At 36.9% G+C, this 17,738-nt stretch overlaps 1 protein-coding gene across 7 annotated transcripts in view; it reads left to right on the top strand.

The window, feature by feature from the left end:
- The first annotated feature begins 3,027 nt into the window (after nt 1-3,027).
- phldb1a (pleckstrin homology-like domain, family B, member 1a) overlaps nt 3,028-17,738 on the top strand; it is a 47,609-nt gene continuing 32,898 nt past the window's right edge. For 6 of the 7 annotated variants that reach the window (XM_084415458.1, XM_084415459.1, XM_084415461.1 and 3 more), the window contains exons 1-4: nt 9,037-9,209; nt 12,379-12,474; nt 15,984-16,107; nt 17,354-17,524. In XM_084415458.1, coding sequence (XP_084271584.1) covers nt 9,207-9,209; nt 12,379-12,474; nt 15,984-16,107; nt 17,354-17,524 — 394 coding nt within the window. In that variant the 5' untranslated portion in view covers nt 9,037-9,206. Of the gene's footprint in view, nt 3,179-9,036; nt 9,210-12,378; nt 12,475-15,983; nt 16,108-17,353; nt 17,525-17,738 lie in introns of those variants that run through there. The other variant, XM_084415460.1, reaches the window with a different exon arrangement.

The raw sequence follows: 17,738 nt of genomic DNA on the forward strand, positions 1-17,738 counted from the left end.
CGACCGATTTTTTTTTAACTCTTCAAACAACTAATACAAATGCAATAAAATAATATTAGTTATTAAGTATTGTGAATATAAATTGCCCAGACCTACATACAAACATAAGCTACGTTCTTTCTTTTAAATAAAAACCCGTGGCGCGTCATCTATGATTATGTTTACACCATTGGTTAACCGTTAACGCATGTCACACTACTGCCTGCAAGCTAAGTTTGCTTCGTTTCATTCACTGTCAATGGTTCGCGCTTGGTAATGATGGCTGCGGCTTTACTCTAAAGATTATTTCATTTTTATATGTTGTTGAATATGGTTTATTAAAAAATAAACATGCGAGAGCGTGTTATAGGCTATATGTCATGTTTTAGTCAGATATGACGACGCTACTGCAACACGCATTGCCGCAGATGAGAAGCTGAGCATCAACGTGCAAACTATCGCAAATCAAAGTGAAAGTAAGTCGCTGACGCTTAACACACAATCATCATCATTAAATGTAAAGAAACGAAATGATCTTACCAGGGCTGTTTCCGCTTTCTCTTATTGCGGGCTTTGATTCAGAAATTTTAGCTGATGATCAATAAAATAATGTAGTCATAACTGTTGCTTTCGGTGACGTGCACTCCATTAAATCTACATATAGCGGTAATTGAAGATCGGATTTATATCCGCAAAAAAACAACACACATTTAGCCTATGTAACCAGGTGTAAATGGAATCGTTTTGATAAATCAGATTGCAATCCGATCTGAGAAAACGCATGAAGTGGCCTGGTGTAAACAGTCCTTAGACATAGGTGAAAAATGTCATCCCACCCCCCCACCGACCCTGATTTTTTTTTTTTTTAATGAAAAAATATATACTTTTTTATATTATTTTTTATATATATAAAAAAAATATAGACCGACCTACCGACCCTTTTTTTCTTTTTTTTTGCTGTTACTGCAAACCAAAATATTTTTAAGGATGGCCTAATTGAATTTTTCTAGTAAGAATTCAATTAGAGAGCTCTACAATTCAATTCTTACTAGTTGCAATTACAATTAGAGAGCTCTCTAATTCAATTATTACTAGTAAGAATTACAATTATAGAGCTCTCTAATTCAATTATTACTAGTAAGAATTACAATTACAGAGCTCTCTAATTCAATTCTTACTAGTAACAATTCCAATTAGAGAGCTCTACAAATGAATTTTTACTAGTCGTATGTCTCCATTGACTTCCATTCATTTTTAATTACGGAGCTCTACAATTGAATTGTTACTAGTAAGAATTACAATTAGAGAGCTCTACAATTGAATTGTTACTAGTAAGAATTACAATTAGAGAGCTCTACAAATGAATTTTTACTAGTCGTATGTCTCCATTGACTTCCATTCATTTTTAATTACGGAGCTCTACAATTGAATTGTTACTAGTAAGAATTACAATTAGAGAGCTCTCTAATTCAATTATTACTAGTAAGAATGGAATTACAGAGCTCTCTAATTGAATTTTTACTAGTAAAAATATGAATTAAAGATATGTATAATTGCAGAGCTCTGTAATTGAATTAAAGAGCTCTGCAATTACATTCTTACTAGTAACAACTGAATTAGAGAGCTCTCTAATTGGAATTGTTACTAGTAATAATTCAATTGTACAGCTCCGTAATTAAAAATGAATGGAAGTCAATGGAGACATATGACTTGTAAAAATTAATTTGTAGAGCTCTCTAATTGGAATTGTTACTAGTAAGAACTGAATTAGACAGCTCTGTAATTGTAATTCTTACTAGTAATAATTGAATTAGAGAGCTCTCTAATTGTAATTGCTACTAGTAAGAATTGAATTGTAGAGCTCTCTAATTGAATTCTTACTAGTAAAAATGCAATTACGACGAGTAACGCTGGGTACAATTTAAGCTAAAACGGCTTGCCATAGCGTAGCTGTTCTAGACAAACACTGATACCTCAGACAGTATGGATTGTAACTAATAGAAAATAAATATTTAAGTTTTAATAGGCATTGGGCAAATATTTAAGAACCCCCTACCCTGCCCTCATACACGTTTGCCTGGTATTTTCAAGTTAACCTGGAGATGATATTCACCTTTTATTGACACTTTTATTACTTATCTGATAATATCCCATCCCTCTGAATATTTCTAAACAGATTTTTAAGTTGGCATTCTTTGCAACTTCACATTCTTCTTAGCTTCCCCAAAGTTTCCAACCCTCTTTCAACCCACGCAACGTCCTCTCCAGACGTGCGTTGGTGGAATGTCTCATGAGTGTAGATGGGTTGGGTTTACGGGGAGCCGCTATTGCGTATGTGTGTGTATTTTGGGTGTTTAACATTTGGACACTAAAATAAGACATTATTCTGAGTAGCAGAACAGCCATTTCTCTGTTTCAAAAACGTCATCTCCACAAACTCCCCCAGTCTTGCCTTCAATTATCTGAATTTTAGTTTTCTCTTCCGTTTGTTGTCCTAAGAAATTTTACAGAGGGCATTTTAACGTATTTAGAGGGCAGCTTTATTGGCTTATTGTAATTGAATTTAATTTCACATTTTGCTTATCTGACTTGGCCAGAGTTCAACTATGTTGTGGGAATTAGATTTCTTTATGAGAATCGAATGGATGAGGGAGAATCAGGGAGAGTGAGGACCAAAAAAAGTGCCACCTGACTTGCTTCCACAATATGCTGATATAACAAATCTAATCTTACGAGACACCATTTCTGAAATCTCTACATCAGTATGTGGTGATAAATCACCCCTATTGTATTCCAGCCTGTCTGTCTCTCTCTCTCTCTCGGCCTGTCTCCTGATCTGGGATCAGGGTGGGTTTCTCGTTCCAGAGGCTGAACAAGTGAGGAGCTCTTCAGCTGCGAGAATAAAAGACTGCCTTGTGGTAGCAGAATGAAAAAAAGAAGGGAGGGAAGGAGTGTGTGAGAGACTATGAGGGTTGGAAAAGAGAAGGAGAGGAATAGGGGTGGAGAGAGAGAGAGAGAGAGCATGTAGGTGGGGGAACAGTGCAGGACAGAGAGAGTGAGGGATGATATTTCTCATTCTCTCTCAATGATTTGTTCATCCTGCTCTGGTTCTCCACAGAGTTTAAGATGTCTTAAAGTGAGCACGAGTTTCCAGCTCTAAGGATTACATGTGGGACTGACAGAGCTTAGGATCTGAAAGGTAAGGCTTTGACTGACAGCTGGGTTTTTTGTGATGAAGTTTTCTGAATGAATTTAGAGAAATCATTGTATACTGGTAAAAACAAAGAAAGAGGTTGGTGCTAATATGTAGTGTGGATAATAATATACCTTTACGCTACTATTAATTTGTAAAATTGTATCTACTATAAATTGTATGACTATAAATAGTACCACATGTCTGTTTGTCTCTATGGTAACCCATTCAAAACTTTGTAAAAGTTTTTATTAGAATTAGTATATGAATCACTGAAAGAGGAACTGAATGTGACTTTTAGATTTCTGAAGAAAAAAAATGACTTCAGTTTATAACAGAAATACAACACATCCTGAAGAAGCTGTCTTTAAAAAGTAACAACAGTGTAACAGTTTTTGCACCCTGATGTTATAGTATGAGTTATGAATTACCTCATGAATGCATTTCTTCATTTTAGTGTGTGAGTAATGGAGAACTCTAGTCTTACTGTGTTGAATATGAGAGAGAATGAAAATGGGCCGCACTGGACAAGGATGGGAATAATGGCTCTGACCTAAAGAATGGACAATGAGACTATTGTCCCAGTGGGGACAGCACTGCACACCAGTGTATGAGAAGTGTGCAGGAAGGTTGTGCTGGGTCTGCTGACACATTTTTTCTTTTTCTTTTTCTTTTTCTTTTTCTTTTTTTACCATCAATGCTGCTTTCACTAAAAGAGGCTGACTAACAGGTGGTTGGAAAAATTCCTTGCCTGTCAGTCAAATGACTCAGCTGTCTAATTAATCAGGTGCAGAGATGTGGAAACACATTCAAGACCTCTTCTGTATGCCACCTGTGTGCTGTATGACCCCTGCAATGCAACAGTTATAGATTAAACATTTTTGACACAGCTATAGGTATTACACATGTGACATAAATTATAGGCAACAAAATTTAGTTCCAGTCCATGAATTTGACAGGATGTGCAACCTTCTAGCAACTGCTTGTTTGTGTTTGCACTTTCCAGACAGTCTGTCTGAATTGCAAGGATTATTCAAGGACTTTCATTACGTCAGTAGGTGGCGACTATGCAGCCTTCACACGTGGTATTGGAATGATCATAAATACAAGTTTCCTAGGAAATTGGACATGAACACCCTCTTAAGTCATATTTACTGGGAAACTCTGCCTTCAGAATACTGCCTTCACATGCTATTGGAAATTTCCTACGAGCCGTAAACTTTAATGATGGCAGAGGGGAGAACAATTGCTCCTGTGACTGGTATTCTTAATTAGTTTTTTTTTTTACAACAACTCACCTTGTCTTGTTAAAATTGTGCATATTTACACGAATAACAAGTTTTTGCACAGCGAAAATAGCACGTATTTCACCAACATTTCAGAATTGTCAGCAAGCTGACTACCTAGATGGCGCAGTGAATGGTCATCAACAAATGGGATGTTACATTTTATACAAAATGAAATATCTTCAATACATTTTGGCTTCTAGTAAGATTTCCCTAAGAAATAGGCTAGAATAAACCTGGTGTCCTCCATGATTTCTATTCTTTCTGACAACAAAGCACTTGAAAGCAACGAGCTCGTAATCATGACATCAGAAATGGAAATTAGGAAATGTCTGATAGCACGTGAATGCAGCATAATTACTGTAATTAAGAGATCACAACACATGATGTTCTACTCTCAGCTATAGGAACTGTTCACGGACTCTGCCTTATATATGGCATAATGGAATAATGCCTTTTTATGGCAACTCTATCAACACCAAAAAGAATCTGCTGCGGTCAGGTGGTACAGCGGTCACATGGTACAAGTTGGAGTTCTCAGAATATTCAGTTTACAAGTTTTAATGACGATTTCTTTACTTTTTACAAGTTGGGATCTTTTGACACTTTTTTCAAGTCTCTCGTCATTATGGTAATTATGACATGGAGTGAATGAACCTGGATACTTCCCTACTATATACTAGGTGAAAAACAGTGGGCTATGTGAGAAGAGTACGTCTGTATTCTGTATTAAAAAGTACGCAAAAAGTATCCGGATGACCTACTACATGGCTACGGGAAGTCCTTTGAAGGATGCAGCCTTTGAATTGGGACACAGCCTTTGAGGGAGTCCTTGAATCAAACATTCTACCAATTCATTCAAAACACTGAGTCATTCAGGAACCAAACACAAACAAAGTGACTTCGTTTGGAGCAGTAAGTTTCTCTTTTCTTAGGGATGATTCACGCTGAATGCGTTTTCGCATTTAATAACGTGAGACGCCAGGCAGTGGAATGAAAAAAAAACCCTGAAAGGTCTAGAGCCCTTTTTTTTTCAAGGTTGAACTTCTTTTAACTTGAGCACTGCGTTTTGAGAGTTTGATGTATGCACGATTGCTGGAAGTGTAGCCTACAATTGTGTAAAACAAACAAACATACAAAAAACGTGCGCATTATAAAAGTTCACTTGAAAATCTAGCATGTTGGAAGGAGAAAAGGAAAGAGGGAGTGGATGAAAAGAACATAAAGGAGGAACAAAAAAGGGGAATTGAACACCAGCACTGACTTGGTGAAAAAGAGCCAAAGAGGATTCAGTGACCATGGCATGATTCCTCTCGTGCCCACACCTCTAGCTCACACCTCTAGACAGCACGCCCACAGTCACTTCACTGACCGATTTATGCCAATAAACAAAAGTCTGGCCCGGCGAGTCTTAACCAGCTTTTGTTCGAGGTGTTGCTTACCTTCTCCGTAGTGTTATACGGAAATGCACTTCCATTATAGACAACCCACAAATGTGAGCTACTGCTAAAGTTTCAGGGATTTTACTTTCTCTATCTGTTTGAACCATAAATCCAGTCTCTTTTACCTGCAGTGACCCATGAATTTGTCTATTCGATCATACTTTAGTTCACATTTCCCTTCCTTTGAGGAATTACAAACACTACATAATGGAATGATAATATAGGGATGCAAACTGAGTAGATCTCTGATTTTCTCCCCCTTACATGGGATTGAACCTGAAATTTAGTTCAGTCTTATCAATGTCATTCCAAAAAGAAATCTGATGTTTTCACTAGAAGAACGAGTTATGTTATATAAAGGTTTTAAATTAAAATGACATAAAAACTGAACCTTATCATTCACAAACATTCACAATAAGATCTATTACATGTATTTTCATGAAATTTCATTTCATGGTGACTTTAAAGGGTTAGTTCACCCAAAAATGAAAATTCTGTCAGTAATGACTCACCCTCATGTTGTTCCAACCCCGTAAGACCTCCGTTCATCTTCGGAACACAAATTAAGATATTTTTGATGAAATCTGAGAGCTGGCTCACTCCTCCATAGACTTCTAGGTGACCGAAACTTACTGGCCCAGAAAATGTATTAAAGAGATCGTTAATATAGTCCAAGTGACTACAGTGGCTCAATCTTAAGTATCAATCAAGCGACGAGAATACTTTTTGTGCGCAAAAACAAACAAAAATAACGACTTTATTCCACTATTCATTTCCTTCTCTCTGGGCCTCGAGTCTTTTCACGTAGTGAATAGCGCAGCGCGTCTGTGTTGCACGTCACCACGTAGGCTCACTATTGGCCGACGCTGGTCATGTGTGTGATGTGTGTGACGCACAACACAGACGCGCTGCGCAAAAATACTACGTAAACTAACTCGAGGCCCAGATAGAAGGAAATGAATAGTGGAATAAAGTCGTTATTTTTGTTTGTTTTTGCGCACAAAAAGTATTCTCGTCGCTTGATATACTTAAGATTGATCCACTGTAGTCAGTGCAGGTGTAATGGAGGATGTGGATGTCGCAATCAGTTCTAACATGTGCTTGTGAAAAAGTGTGAAATATTTGGCCGAAATAGGCAGGCTGAGACTGGAAATGCTTGCTTGAATGTGGATATTTTAAGTCTAAATGGTTGCTAATTAAAAAAGAACAGGAAAAAAAGCACCATATGCAAGAATGTTCCCTCTTGGATAGCATTGAAAAACATAAAGACATGTTCTCATACGACTGTGCCAATGAAACAAACCCAGTCTTTCTTCTCACTCTCTCACAAACACACTGATATAAACAGTGTTCTGATCTCAGGCATTTCTGCCACGCAAGCACTGTAACTGTTTCTGGGGTGAGATCTGTGGTCAATCTTTCTGACGCCTTGTTGCTTTACTCTGATACTATAATAAGTGACTAGACTGTTGCAAAATGCTGCAAGAGATTAAAGCAGCATGTTCCTGCCGTCAAAGAATTTATGAGCAAGACCAAAATGCTTAGCTTTGATATCACATGTGTCATTCCAAGACAGCAGTCCAGCATGGAAATATGGAAAGTTATCTAGCAGCTAACTTTCCATCTTGTGTGTGTTGACCATGGCAGCCTCACATGCGAGTCACTCTAGACTTCTGAGCTTAATGCGTTACACGTAAATGTTAGAAGTTACTTGGTGGAATAACTATTTTCTCACATAAAGTCATTGGAGTTTTAACTCCCAGAGGACAACAAACAAATAAATAACTTAAATTGGCTCAACAGTAAGGCACTGGTGGCTCAAAACAGAGGACTGCTTTAAATTATCAGACATATTGACATTTTTACTCAGTTGTGGGTGAGAAGGGAGCAGCTGGAGACTGTTTATTCCCAGAGAGTAGCTTGATCATAGGGTCAACCGACAGGAAGAGTCCCCGCTTAGGAGCCCACACCGGAAGAGTCTGCTCCTCTTCCAGCTGTGGTTGCCTAGTTGCTGCTCAGATTTGTTTGTGTTCATTTTTTTAATGTGTTTGGACTCTTTTGACATCTTACTCACTGGCAATGGCCATGGAAAAAAAAAAGAAGTCTTTCTTTCTCGTCCTCCACCAGACTGAAGTTTTCCTCGCTCTGATTCATGGCTTTCCCATGTTTCTTAGGATTGTTACCAATCAGTCTGGCTCACTGTGTGATGGATTGCTTAGTTGTATGTTGACTAAGAGACAAAGCTTAAATGTTTGCTTAGGAGTTCCATGACAACTTTGTTGACTAAAAAAAAAAAACTTTCCATAAATGATTCTAATAATGTAACAAATACTCTTAAAGTGACTCACATCAGCAGTTTTGCAGCTGTTAAACATCAAATGGAAAACACAATTTTTTGTTTTGCCCTCTGTGGAGGGGGAATAACAGGAAGTGAGTAGGGGGACTCCACCTGGAATATCAAGGACTTTTCCATCCTCCACTAGTGCATGAAAACTCAAATCTGTCCGAAATGAGTCCATCTGCTGCGATGATGATGATCTGACAATTTTTAATACCAATCCAGCAGTTCTTCTAACGGTTGCTTTAAAATGAAACCATGGCATTAACATCCAAATATATAGGGATAGTTTACCCGAAAATTAGATGCAAACAAAAGAAGATATTTTGAAGAATGGTGGTAACCAAACAGTTTTGGACAAAACAAACAAGGATTTCTTAAAATATCCTCTTTACTGTTCCGCAGAAGAAAGAAACTCATAACATGAGGGTGAGAAAATTATCTAATAATAGTATAAAAGTATGTTTAGCATGTTTTTGAGCAGGAAGCTGTGCATACGAGTAGTAAACAGGTGAGATAAGTTCACAGAAGATTTGCATGACGTTGTAGATAAACGTAAAGTCACTCGTGATTTATCTTTCTAAATTTAGACATAAACTTGACGATTATTCATGGGTGTTTAGAAAGACGGACCGCACACCTGGATTCTGACAGAGACTTTTTTATGTGGACTCCTCTTCCTGTGCTCTCTCTCTCTCTCTCTCTCTCTCTCTCTCTCTCTCTCTCTCTCTCTCTCTCTCTCTCTCTCTCTCTGTCCCAGCTGTGGCGGTACTATGTAATTCTGTCCTCAGAAACCACAGAACATTCAGTAAGAGACATGAGTGAGCAGCAGAGACAAACAAACAGCAAGAGCTGGACTGTAGACGGTCAACCAAAGGCTCAAAGGCGTAAAAACAGGACATAGCACAGAGACTGTCAGTAAACAAGGCCATGCAGCAACAGAGCGGGTCTTTCTTGGGCTAAAAAATATGGTGAGTGGGCTTGATGTTGCTTATGGGTTGATTTTACTACTGCATTGATTTTTGGCAGCTATGACTCAAGAAATGTAGAGTAAATGTTTCACTATATCAATTGCGTATAGTATTTATCAGCTTTATGCCGAGTGCTAAAGCAACTCAAAATTATTATACATTCCATATAATCAAAACACACACACACACAAAAAGTAATTTATTAGTATATATTTTAATAAAAACATTTTAAATTAAAATTCCATATTTTAATAATAGAATATATATTTTTAATTTATTTAATGTGGGATAGTTAACTGTTTTTATTTTTATTTTTCTTGGTTGTGACTTTCTTATAAAATCTTATTTAAATCTCAGTGTGATTGAACTTTTTAGGATTGACAAGTCACTAGGCCTTCAAGTTTAGAGTTTTTGATTTCTGTTTCCCAGATTCACCCACTGCTCATGCTACATTTAGCTGTACTGTTCCTGCTGTGGTTTCCTTACTTCTCCCGCAACTCTAACATACTGCTACACGTGTGTGTGTGTGTGTGTGTGTGTGTGTGTGTGTGTGTGTAGCCTGTATGATTATAACCCCTGTAAGAGGAGCTTTGTGGTTTGTGCTATGTGGTTGAGTCTATTTTCTGCTGCAGAGGGCAGGACACAGTGGCATAACTGCAGACTTAATGACACGTTTCAGAGGCATGCCACTTACCGGTATGAAAAGCTCCATTTGAACTGATATCAAGTGTATATTTGTGTATATGAGTTATGTTTATTTGTGTGCAAGTATATTTGAATCAAGGAATCAGTATATGTGTATATGCATTAATGTCAGTGTGTCTGTATTGTCCAGTTGTGTGTGTGTGTGTGTGTGTGTGTGTGTGTGATGGTGAGAGCAGTGACCACATTCAGTATAATGACAGAGGCTTTCTGTTCTCTTTTCCCTCTGTCACACACTGGACGTGGTTGTGAGAGGCGGCAGGCCTGCAGCACTTGCCAGCTGCACTTGCAAACATGACATCAGGAATGAAAGGGAGAGAGAGGTTAGCTAGGGGAAGGAGGAAAAGAGGAAGTTTGGTTTGTACCAGCTGTTGAGTTAAAGACTATAAATGTCCATCATCATCCTAATCTATATGCATGCACTATACCTAACATGTCTTCGCTTGTTTGGAGAAGCGAAGCGTCTCATTCCAGTCGTTTCCCTGACTGGACATGCCAGCTGAGGAAAGAGTTTTCCTTTCCTTAAACTCACACAGTTTTGGCTTTCAAACCCATCTAGGATAACCTCTCACAACGACTCATGGAAACAGTTGTTTTTTTACATTGATGTTAAGAAAAAATGTAACTGAGGAGAAACAAACGAATATATTAATATTAGTTTTCGTATTACAATCATCAGAACATGTGATTACGATACAAAAGATTCATTTGTTTTAAATCAGAAGCACTGACAGAGGAATACTGTCTTTATTGTTTAATATTGTCAAGAAACATGTAGTGTGGTAAAATGCTACAACACAGTATTTTCTGTTGGCTGTTTAGTATCAGAACAAGCAATTTTGCACTTGTTCTGATTATAAACAACCAAATTAAATTATTAATCAATAAAATAGTGTCGCAAAGTTACATGATTTTAAGAATAATGTTGCTACCACATCGCTACTTTGAAATTTTGTTCATCTAATAGATTTGCTACTTTTACTGACGCTATTGTTCTTCGCTGATCCTCAATGACCATTATGTACAAAGATACAAACACGTACGGAAAATTTTATTTTTGATGTTTTGGTGTGCCAGACTGTAAATGTTGAATGTAGTTAGCTAAGCTACAAACTACTCTATAGCTCAGCTAAGATGAAAACTAAGCTAAAAGCTTCTTCTTATTGATAAATCTGATGACTTGTGATTTCGATGACTCGGATGGTTGAAAAGAAACCCATTCAAAAGAGTCATTCCGAATCGCTTTAAGTTTTTACAGAATTTTCTGTTGGATGTTTAGAATCAGAACAAGCTTATTCTGATTTTGAATAAATGACTCTTTTGAATCTGAGTCACTTGTTCTGATTGTAAACAGCCGGACCAATACTTAATCAATAAAACAGTGTCGCAAAGTGACATGATTTTAAGTGACACTACCACCTTGCTATTGAGAAATGTAGTTTAACTTCTCTACTTTTAGTGGTCACCTAACAAAATATGTTCCAAGAACGTTTAATGTTCCCATTCATTTATGACTGAAAACATTATTTTTGTATGTTCTCAGAACATTAAAAACATCTAGTTTTTTAAATGATTTTTTTGTTTTCATGATTATGTGAACATTAGAGAAAACATTAAGGGAATTTTTTCTCTATTTTATAATTTTTCTTTGAGAATGTTATATAAGAAAAGATCACTTTGAATGAACGTTACTAGAAGAACGTTTGTTCATAACTTTGAGAGAACCTTGATGTTTGAGAGAACCTAAGTTCAGAGAACATATTATAGCTGAAAATTCCCTTCACTGATTCTCACTGGCCATTATTACACTGATACGCACACACACAGAACCTGATGTTCAGTTTGCCTTGTGGGTCTGTTTCTCCGTGATTCTTAGTGTGTTTTGTCTGAGACACAGTGGCATGAGTCAGGGACGTAAAAGAGGCGAGGGAAGGAGGGAGAGGGGGATTTCAGGTTAGGGATGTTCCTAAATGACTGATCTTCTGTGAAGTGTGCTGACCTGAGGTCTACTCTAGTTTGTTCACGCTAATGTGCCTGTGTCTGTACCAGATAATTGGCTGCATCTGTTCACTCTGAGTCTGGGTGTGTGTGTTTGTGTGTAAGATGAGTCACACTGACTCATGCTGTGTATTTCAACTAAAATGAGGACTTCAGTCTGTTCACGACAGTTGGTTAATCACAGTATGCATTTGTTATCATTGCATCACTGTATTTTGTCTACAATAAGGAAACCCTGATGTGTTTGATAAATCACTGTTAAGATCAAAGACACAAGCTTTAAGTGTTGCAACCTTGCCAGATCTACATTCTAGTAGTCTGTTTAAAAATACAACAAATGTGATAATGACTCAGTTCACTCACGTTTTATTAGACTGAATTTCAGCCATTCAACAAAGAATTTTTGGACTAGCTGATTTAGAAAGAAAATAAAGAATAATTCCTTGCTATTTATGTCTATTCCCAACAGGATCTTGACAAATGTCATGAAGTGATTGATAACTCCATAGACATGGACAGGCTGTATCAGAACGTTCCAGATCATCTGACTCATCGGGTCTTACAGGTGAGTGTGTGATCTGTGTATATGTACATACATTCACAATACTGTTCAAAAGTGTTAGGGTCTGTAAGATTTTATTTGAGGGTTTTGAAAGAAGTCTCTTATTCTCACAAAGGCTGTATTTGATCAAAAATACTTTAAAAACTGTAATATTGTGAAATATTATTGCAATTTAAAATAACTCTTTTCTTTTTTAGTATATTTTGCAGGTTTTTCTAAATCGCTTTGGCACATTTTTCGAAACAGTCTTAATACCTCTAAACTCTAAAGCATGTCTGCAAAATGTAGTAACTCGTCCAAAACATTTAATTCATCCTTCAAACCCTAGTTATTGTGTCAGTGGCCAATGCCATCAAAATAAAAGTGTTTTTGTCATTGTGTGAGCCACACTGGTCAAAATGTTTAGATGTTTTTTCGCCATGCAAATATTTGTTTTTTCTATATTTATTTTGACTGACTGCTTTCTTTGCAAGAATGTCAGTTTTGTCTATAGCTGAATGCACTTGTATATCACACTGGGCTTTCAACAGGTAAAAATGTACTTGGAAAAGTCAATACTGTAGTGCACAAAAAGAAAATTTAATTGTTTTATTTATACAGTACATTTATAAATGTTACATGTAAACTGAAAATTCACAGTTTTTACACACTCTATTATGTTTACCACCACCACACATTCTTATATCTTCCTATTTTGCTCTTTAATGGCAAGCAACTGAGAATTTTCAGTTTACTTGTACCCCATTACTACAATGTTTTGTTTTTTAAAGTACTGCTATAGCTGCTGTTTATGGTTGTGACCTTCTTCCATGTTCTTAAATGTGAGTGATTTTGCTGTAAGCAAATCCATATATGATCCTGAACTTTATTGGTTGATTGGTAAGTTTGTGATTCAATTCACTTAGCAGTTCAATTCACAATTTAGCAGACAGTACAAATATTCCATGTCAGATATTTGTGGAATAAACATGCATGTCTGACAGATTTTGATAAATGAATGGATCATTTTGAATTTAATGGCTCACACAATGAAAATTAAAGAATGTTTAGAAGTTTTGCAGTGTTTGACAGTTGCACTATGAATCAACTAATCAGTTTTGATCAACAAGCCATGTGTTTAGTTATTGTGCAAACTGTAGACAATTGTACTTGCTCTTTTGCACACGTGCCAAAACACATACAATTTGCTTAAATCAATAAGAAATTAAAATCGGATGTGAACAAGAGTCTATAATTGCTCAGAAAAAGGTTGTGTTGCATAATATTTTCATTGAATTCTTTTAACAAATAGAAAAAGAACAGAATTTATTTGAAATAAAAATCTTTTGTTACATTATAAACATTACACTGTAACTTTCGGTCAGTTTAATTCATCCAAAAATCTTACTAATCCCAAACTTTTGAACAGGAGTGTGTAAAATGCATTTACTTTAGTTTTACTTTGTTTTCATTTTGATTTTCTGCATAATTGTCATTAAAATCTTTTAAAAGAAGAATATAGTTTCTTTTGTAATTTCGTTCTTTGAATATAGGTGTTCAAATGTCTATATGAGTACATCTGGTGCAATAGACAAAACCTAGACAAAACTAGGTTTTGTCACCTAAAAGTGGAGTCTGCAGAACTTGGAAATTAAGAGGTGAAATGTTCCCTAATTATAGGGTTAATCTTCATCACTGTTGATCCGAGAGGCTGAGTCCAGCCTTTCTGTCTGCATTTAATCTTGCTCAAACACTGCAATGTGTTCCACCTATCATACATTACAGGGTCTCAAAACATCAGGTTTCTAAGTTAGTTCAATGCACCTGTTAAAACTTCACTAGTAAAGTTGATTACACACACACACACACACACAGAGAGAGAGAGAGAAACACAAACAACTGTGTGTAGAAAAAAAAATGTCAGAGGACAATGGAAACTGTGTGGCAGCTTTGAGCCCTATTATCAGGAGATGACAGGATAAGATATGAAAGCTAAAACAAACTACACTGACATTTAATCACTTTAAAAATAATTCATACATTGCTATTGAAAGCTTCATGTTCAGTTTTAAAGGTTATTTCTATGGACTCTAGCGCTAGACCCTAAAAAGATGACATCTGAAGACACTTTAAATACGTGTAAAAGCTGTATTTGAATAGCGTGAAAGTTCAAAAAAGGGGTGAAGTCCATTCATACCTGGGCTAGGTTGGGAAAGAAAAACAACCAAGGACATATGCCTGTATCACAATCACAACCCGTTTAACCCAGAATTCCCCACTATATATATTACATATGCATTGAATGCAACTTTTGGATTTGACTTATTTCTAAAAAAAATCTAAGAATTTTGATTTCTAAAAATATCAGTTTTTACATTCTAATTTAAATTAGGTAGGCCTGATGATGTCCGAACATTTTCCCTTTTTTCAAAAAGAAAATAAACTTCTAACCTTGTCAAAATCTGTATATGTTCATTTTGTATACAATTATGTTTAAGAAAAGCCCACTGCATACTCCTATATGGCCAGTCCATTTCTAGTTAATTTAGGGCCAGATTTACTAAACAGGGCAAATTAGCGTGAGAGCGCAATTCCAAAAAAGCGCCGATGGGAGTGGAGAGTTCTGCTGACGTGATGTACTGACGATGAGCAAAATTGAAGAGCACAGACGCAGCCCAATCATTTCCTTAAAGACCAACGCAATCTACCAAGAGCAGCGCAAATTAGCATGGTTTAAGACATGCTTATTTTGGCCAGTAAATAATGGTGCTAATACCAGTAAATTGACTAACGCAAACCTTAGTAAATCACGTTGCATGATTTATTTAAATACTCTCCTCCCATTCATTTTGGTAGGAAAAGCGAAACTCTAACAAATGCATATGCAATAAAGTCAGCCACAAAAATTACTCTCTGCCTTTTCGCTATTGGCCCTTAGTGTTTTACATCCCAGATGTGGAAAAGAGATGGATGTGACATTTCCAAACCCTATCAGCCACTGGTTGCTCTTCAGTTCCTTTCTAAAATCATTTCTAGTGCATCATAGCCTGCCCTGAATGATTTCTGACATCATCTAAAGACACCAAATAACTGAAATATGCTATTTCCCTATTTGAAAAAGAATTAACTGCCATTTGTTTTGATGTAGTGCAGTGCCTCATCACTCTCTCAAATATCAAAGTGTGATTTACCAAGCAAATAATCCCTGTACTGCCCTTGAGAACCTCCATCTGTGACATGCTGAGGCCAAATATGTTCCTCCTTTTATCGGTCTAGTCCCTTGTCTTTCATCTAACAGCTAAATCCTGTTAGCCTCTTAGCCTGCATAGTGGTACCTGATGGAGCTAAACCCATTTATCCAGTTAGCCTCTTACCCTGTCGCTGCAATACTCCTATTGAATCACTCTAATCCTGTTTGGGGAACCCTGATCAGTCGTCCAAAAAGTACAGGTCACTTTAATGGTGATCAAAGGCTATAAAAAATGATCGATTATTAAAAAGTTTACTGTTGTATTGTCCTTATATATTCACAGAGCACATCGCTGGACCTGATTGAAACAGGCAAGACTCTCAAAGTCCAAGCAGAACGGCCCCATCTTGTCAGCTTGGGAAGTGGCCGTCTGAGTACGGCTATAACTCTGCTGCCCCTGCCAGAGGGTAAGTTCAGTCACCTTAAAAAGTAACTGAATACAATACACACCCTCGTGAAGAATCCCCCAGCAGATTCTATCTGCTAAATTAGATGCAAACATGGTCGTTTGACTAAGGATGTGGTTAGCTGTGGAATTTGTGTTTCGTGGCAATGCTTCTTTCAAATTCTGAGACCTAATTATATGATCACACAGACAGAGGGGATGCACACTGAAAACTGGGGACTCCAAATTAAGATCAGTATTTGTGTTTTTGTGTGGTGATGGGTGGGAAGTTCATGAGAGAGGACAAATCTCACTGCACTGACCTCAAAGCTTGGCTATGCTTCATCTCATGAAGAATGACAAATAGAGGACTTCTCATCCCCTGACATTGAGGAAGAATGAGAGCAAGCATTCAAGTATAAATCCCAGAGGAAGTCAATGTAGTGCAGTAGTCATCAGTGAATCATTTTAAAAGGGATTGAATACACAATTTCCTGTGCTCAAATGGATAGAAAGATAGATAGATAGATAGATAGATAGATAGATAGATAGATAGATAGATAGATAGATAGATAGATAGATAGATAGATAGATAGATAGATAGATAGATGGATGGATTTAATTATTGTAGCCTATATAATTAATTAAATTATACTACAAACATACATACAAACTTACATACACACATATATGATGGATCTATTCAGTATTGATTGAGGTGTTTTGTTTTTTTGAGGAGTATTGAGGTTTCAGCTGTTTCTTGTAAATTGCATTCACGATGGCAGTGGCTTTAGAACAAGAGACAGAATTATGGGGCTATATGACCTGACTTTGACAACCCCCTGTTGCTTCACACTGTGTGACTGAGCTTGCTTGAGTGAGAGCATGCTCATTTGTCTAAGGGAATTTGTATGACTGCCTGAAAAAGCCCTTTTTTTAAAAAGAATGAATCATGATGTTCATCTTCAATTTAAAGTGCAGCATACACCCACTATTGTCACTCTTTTCTTACCATGTCTGCTCTCACAATAGGCTTGGGTGATGGCTTTTTACTCACATCTGCTTCATAGACACTGCGAATGAAATAACTCGGAGTGGGGGGGCTGTCCTGTCTTTGTTAAAGAAGGGAACACAAACCTGTGTCCTTTAGTTGCAAGCATTTCATGTGCATGAAAAAAAAAGCATTTTTTCTAATTCTTGAAACTATTTAAAGTAGGTATATAATGTAGCAATAATCAGTATTAACAAATCTCCATCACATGTTGCAGGGAAGACTACACTCGGCCATGGGAACACAGACATTAATATTCAGGGTCCCGGTGTCACTGCTCAGCATTGCTACATTGAAAATGTGGGGGGAGCCATTACCCTGTACCCCTGTGGAAATCAGTGCTCATTGGATGGCTTAGCAGTTACCAAACCTGTCAGACTCACACAAGGTAAGCAATGGGCTTTTAAAGTTGCTATCAAACTCATTACTCCAGCATTAGTTCAATATGTTGAATAGGTTACAAAATGGGAAAGAAAGAAAGAAAGAACAGTGTGTCCAGCTGATGGTTCACTATTATGTAAGAATTTTCTGGGGATTTTCACTTTAATTTTCATCTGGTTGCCTTGAACTCTTTTGACGGTTATTCAATAGATTCAGCCTGC

The sequence above is a fragment of the Rutilus rutilus genome (genome assembly GCF_951802725.1).
Source record: "Rutilus rutilus genome assembly, chromosome: 7".
In the NCBI taxonomy this organism is placed as follows: domain Eukaryota; kingdom Metazoa; phylum Chordata; class Actinopteri; order Cypriniformes; family Leuciscidae; genus Rutilus; species Rutilus rutilus.